The sequence below is a fragment of the Gymnoscopelus braueri genome (genome assembly GCF_963280865.1).
Source record: "Gymnoscopelus braueri genome assembly, chromosome: 1".
Lineage (NCBI taxonomy): Eukaryota > Metazoa > Chordata > Actinopteri > Myctophiformes > Myctophidae > Gymnoscopelus > Gymnoscopelus braueri.
Genome location: NC_137603.1, coordinates 42,303,552 through 42,309,075, shown reverse-complemented (window position 1 = coordinate 42,309,075; position 5,524 = coordinate 42,303,552). Strand labels below are relative to the sequence as shown.

Here is a 5,524-nt window from a genome sequence, read left to right as displayed (position 1 = left end):
CCAGAGTGGACAGGGTCTGTCTGGCGTTGCTCTGCCCAGAGATAGAGACCCATTCTGGGATCCGCTGGAACCTTTACTCCTGGGCAGAGCCCATCTCTGGCTCCAGTCCCTGGCTTTTCGCATCGCTCTTGAAGAACAACTAGAGGTACACATACTGTAGTGTAAACACGTACTGTATACACTTGTACACAGAGATACTCATGTGATGGAGGGAAAGGGGAACTTGGAGATGCAGACAATGGATAAATATAACTCAAGCCATAAAAGAGGACAGGGATAGACCCATGAATGCACTGGTTCTGAAAGTACGGTCTGGGGACCCCCAGGGATCCTTGAGGAGATTCCAGGAGGTCCCTAGCAAATTTAGGAACAATAAAAAAAAGTAAGCTGTTTGCAAATAGCAGATATACAAGCTCACAACGCATCGCATTGTGACGCGGTGTGAGCTTGTGGATATGCTATTTGGGAAAAGGTACTTCTTCGGCTCTGACCGTAATTTACTGTCAGCCGTCACGATTTCTGCCTGCTTGTGATTAGTGGTCTCCATGTCTCCAGGTTCTGGGTTCAGACGGCACAGAGGAGGCTATTCTACAGGCACGACTGATGCCATGCAACCCCTCTGGACTGTATGACACACGCACGCACACACACACACACACACACACACACACACACACACACACACACACACACACACACACACACACACACACACACACACACACACACACACACACACACACACATTTAACATCTTTATTTGCGTTCACATTTTAACAATAAATTCTTGAACACAAACAATAGTAGATGCACAAACTTGGAAAAAACTCAACGACAAGTATTTCAGAATACAGATCACGGGTACAGGAAGCATCGCCTCCTCCATATATGGCGACTGCCAATTATCACAGACATTGAACAGAATTTTGCCAATGCCTTAGCTTTTGGCTTGGGCATTCCTGCAATCTGCAGGCCTCTCACAACTGATTTATGGACATTACCGAGGCTTCCAAATATGAACACAAGCAGTTTACATTTGTAACCAAGCTGCATGATAGCATCCTTAAGACGTTGGCACTTAAGCACCTTGGTAAGGAATGCCACACGCACGCACGCACGCACGCACGCACGCACGCACGCACGCACGCACGCACGCACGCACGCACGCACGCACGCACGCACGCACGCACGCACGCACGCACGCACGCACACACACACACACACACACACACACACACACACACACACACACGCACACGCACGGAAGTGGCTAAGGAGGTAGAGCGGCACCAAACATTGTACATCTGATATAACCTCTTGATCTGAGCAAATGTCATCTCAACTGCACTGTTACCATTAACATCTAGTGGAATCTAAATCTTAATCCATATATAAAAAGCACTTCTGTGCTCTTAAAGTTTTGTGTCCATGTTATCCATAATATTTAAATGTCTTCCTCTGCAGTCCTCTGGGTGAGGACGACATTCTGATTGACCCGTCAGAGCTGCTGGGTCGACGACTAGACTTCCAGCTGGTCTTGGATCAGTGCTGTGGTGTTCGTTGGATCAAAGAGGCCAGAAACAGAGGAGTCCAGATTGGGTACAAATAAATACAAGTAAAACATTTGAAGATTATTCTTGACCCATGAGCTGCTGCATCCACCGGACACAATGAATGAGGTGGAAATATGTGATGTCATCTCTTGTCACCTCAGTTTCAGGTTTTTCGACTGTGGTCAGGCTCAGTACACTCCGGCTGTGTGGCATAACATCAACCCTCTGCTCGACCACAGAGTTCACTTCACCTCCCTTCATACGTCCCACACCCTGCTGGGCCACTTGCAGAGCAGCGCCCTCGTTCTGGAGCTCTGGGGACTACAAGGTATGACTGCATGATGAATCGGGGAAGAGGGAGGTTGAGAGAGAAATCTATTGATTCATTGGAATATAGGGTTGCCCTTTGCTGCCTCTCTCAGAGAGCTGCGTCCCCCTGACATCCATCCTGGATGGAGTAAAGATGACAGCAGAGGGCATCTTCATCATTGATGAAGCGGAGTCAGACGCCACAGTGAGTTCTATTGTTTTCACTGATTCTTGGAACTGACGTGTTGTTTTATGACACTTGTTGTCCTCATAAGACTAGAGGCACAGAATTCTGAAAGTAAGACCAAAGATGAGTTGGTGAAACTTTTGCGAAGAGAATAAAGCTTCTTTGGTGCTGTTCCAAAATGCAAACAGCAGAATCATGAAAAGCAAGGAGGCTCGCAACTCACTTTAAAAGGCCCTCGTCTTTATTCACAGCAGCAGCATTTTGTTAATTTTTTTGCTGCTGTGGTGAATAAAGACATGGAGCATTTTAAAGTGAGTTGTGAGCCTCCTTGTTTTGTGTTTTAACCCTGCTCTGGAATCAGATGTGTTCCTGCTGGCCATGTTGCTGGCATGATGATGTTGCTGCTTCAGAACTTAAAGACAGACCTGGATAACTGTTAAGGCCCTTCCATCTTATCACGGTCTTCAAATTCCTGAGCTTCCATTTTTGGAAACATTGTATCTGAAACGCTGATGTCTGATTCTCCCCCACTGTCAGTCTCAACCTCGCTCCAAACGAGGTTCAGGTGTGCAGCGTGATGGAAACCAGAGCAGGAATGTGCAGCTGTGTCTGTTTCAGGTTACAAGAATCATGTATGTGTCTTATAAACCAACAGTCTATTTACAAAATCTTGTTTGGAGGTTATCAAATTGATTGTTTTGTCATTAGAAGGGTTTCCCATTTCATAAATAGTTGAGCCGCAAAAGCGATAGTGAAACTATTGTAATAAGACTATCTGTTTGTCTGTCGGCATACAATATATACGTATACTTGATGTGTTTATGTATGTCACCCAGTCTGCAAATGTGTCCACCAGAGGGTGGTGAAAGCAACAAAACTAATGTGTAAAGACCTCAAAGGCAATGAGAAAGGCTCTTCTAGATTGCCTTGTTTTCTCCTAATTGATTTCAGCACTGCAGGGTCATACCAGATAAATCTTTGTGAAAGCAATAACATAATAACATTAATATGTAATATGTAATATGTGTGTGTGTGTGTGTGTGTGTGTGTGTGTGTGTGTGTGTGTGTGTGTGTGTGTGTGTGTGTGTGTGCGTGCGTGCGTGCGTGCGTACGTGCGTGCGTGCGTACGTGCGTGTGTGTGTGTGCACATACACTGTAGCATATGGAATCTGCAGAGCAAGCTTGTTCTGTGAGAGCCTTACAGCAGGATTTGGAGGAGCTGAAGACAACCAATGAATCACTGAAGAAAGAGAACCATACTCTGAGAGAACAACTCAACACAGCCAAGAACAGTACTTTAGTGCAAACACACACACACACACACACACACACACACACACACACACACACACACACACACACACACACACACACACACACACACACACACACACACACACACACACACACACACACTACATTTAGTACTACATTTATTTGCCTGACCCTCCTTTCCAGCACCTTACAGTAGCTTAGACTTTCCCAGGGAGGCTGAGACATATCAAGACATATATCTTTGTTTTAAAAAGTTCTTAATGAATATTAGCTAGTATTTAGTTATCATTATTATTAGTATTACTATTATCATTGTTATTATTAATATTATTATTATTATTATTATTATTATTATTATTCATTGGTAGTGTATGGTCATTGTGTCAGCTACTGTATGTCTGCATTTTCTCATTCCCTCTTCTATAGTACTGATCTCTCTCTCTCTCTCGCTCTTTCTCTCTCTCTCTCTCTCTCTCTCTGTCAGGTGGTGAGTGTGTGCGTGGGCGGTCTCTCCGTCCGAGCTGTGATGCAGAGTTTGCTCGTGCTCTAAAAGTTTTCTATCACAGCATGACCTCAGTCAGAGGTCAACTGCAGCGTCTGCGCCGACACAGGCCCAGCGTAAGTATCCATTCATCTAGGCATCCATGCATGCCTCCATCCACTTTTTGGTTTATTGGACAACTATTGGAACCAGCTCAGTGGCCTTGTGGTTAGAGTGTCCGCCCTGAGATTGGGAGGTTTGTGTTCAATCCCCCAGCTGGATCATACCAGAGATAGACTATGAAAATGTTACCGAATACCTCCCTGCTCGGTACTCAGCATCAACGGTTGGATTGGGGGCCCTGCGACATACTAGCGTCATATCCAGGGTGTGTCCTTGTACATCAAGCCACCTCATACCTAAGTAGCCTGGGGAACCAACGGTCAGGAGCCTATCTCTTCTCTTTATGTAGTACGTAAGAGAAGAGATAGGCTCCTGACGAAGTCAATGTGTGTGTGTGTGTGTGTGTGTGTGTGTGTGTGTGTGTGAGTTGCAGGAGGAATCAGACCTTCTGGGTCTAAGGCTGTTCGTAGACCAGCAGAGCCGTCTGCTGAGAGACTTCTCCGAGCAGCTGGAACAGAGCGTCTCCTCCCTCAAACAGGATGTGGCTGCTATCGTACGCAGGAAGCGAGAGCGCTCAGGAATCTGGTCGTGATTGACTTGACGTTCAGCTGTTTGTCGTGCTTATTTGCGTAGTGGGACTTGTGTGAATGTTACTTTCACTGTTCAGTGGTTACCTTGTGATTTGAAATGGTTAGTGAATGGACAATATCACTTGGATGGTTCGTGTTATGGGATATTGCCTTATTGTTTTAAAAGACATCAATGTTTACTTTTTTCCCCCTCACTTTGATATCCAATATTTGTGATTGAAGGAACTCTGACAAGGATTGTGTTGTTTCAGTTCATGCGTTTCTCACTTGATCAGTGTTGATCACGGGTCTTCTCGGATCCACTCGGGTATCACGCATAATGATAAAAAAAGACCCAGGACCTGTGGTATAGAATGGGACACGAGCTTGTAGATCGACAATTCTTTTTAAATTGTGACAAATCTTGGCAAATTTTGACAAATCTTCTCTTATGGGGGTCCCTGACACAAAATTGTTGCAGATGGGGGTCCGTGGTCAAATACACATCAATTTGGAGGTCCTTCACATGAAAATGTTTAGAACCACTGCAGTAGACCACAGAATAAAACATAGACTCGTAGTGTCTCGTGCTTTTGGTTCGGGTGGATCCGTGAACTCTGACAAGGGACTGTGTTTCTGTGTCAACAAAGAAGGCAGAAGAGCTTTCAAAGAGATGAACTGTTGGTTTCCACACAGGTCTTAGGTAAACAAGAATAAAATATAGCTGCAAGCAGCGATAAGCGGGGCCAGGGAATGCAGAAAGAAAACAGAAAGAAGCAATGATAAGTAATATGCACAATAAGCCATAGAAACATAGAAGAATGAACTTGAGAGAATGAAGACCATGCAATTAACAAATGAGCATTTTAAACCCTCACTAACCCTAACCTCAGTAAAACAATGCCTAAGCCTATCCTCAAGAAACACTATGTGTAAACACAAGAATGTCAAATCATGATCACCTCAATAGATTGTCGCGGACAGGGGTCGGACCAGCGATCTACGGACTCTGAGGTTGCCTCTCTTC

General features: G+C 44.9%; 1 protein-coding gene across 1 annotated transcript in view; it reads left to right on the top strand.

Annotated features, from left to right (window-relative positions):
* Positions 1-4,520, top strand: part of LOC308088643 (kinesin-like protein KIF28) — a gene marked incomplete at both ends in the record, with an annotated part of 17,477 nt that extends 12,957 nt beyond the window's left edge. The window contains 9 exons of the mRNA XM_080433185.1: positions 5-145; positions 556-626; positions 1,465-1,599; positions 1,715-1,881; positions 1,976-2,067; positions 2,587-2,667; positions 3,209-3,341; positions 3,809-3,942; positions 4,362-4,520. Of these exons, the coding sequence (XP_080289311.1) occupies positions 5-145; positions 556-626; positions 1,465-1,599; positions 1,715-1,881; positions 1,976-2,067; positions 2,587-2,667; positions 3,209-3,341; positions 3,809-3,942; positions 4,362-4,520 (1,113 nt within the window). The remainder of the gene's footprint in view (positions 1-4; positions 146-555; positions 627-1,464; positions 1,600-1,714; positions 1,882-1,975; positions 2,068-2,586; positions 2,668-3,208; positions 3,342-3,808; positions 3,943-4,361) is intronic.
* Between the last annotated feature and the right edge of the window lie 1,004 nt (positions 4,521-5,524).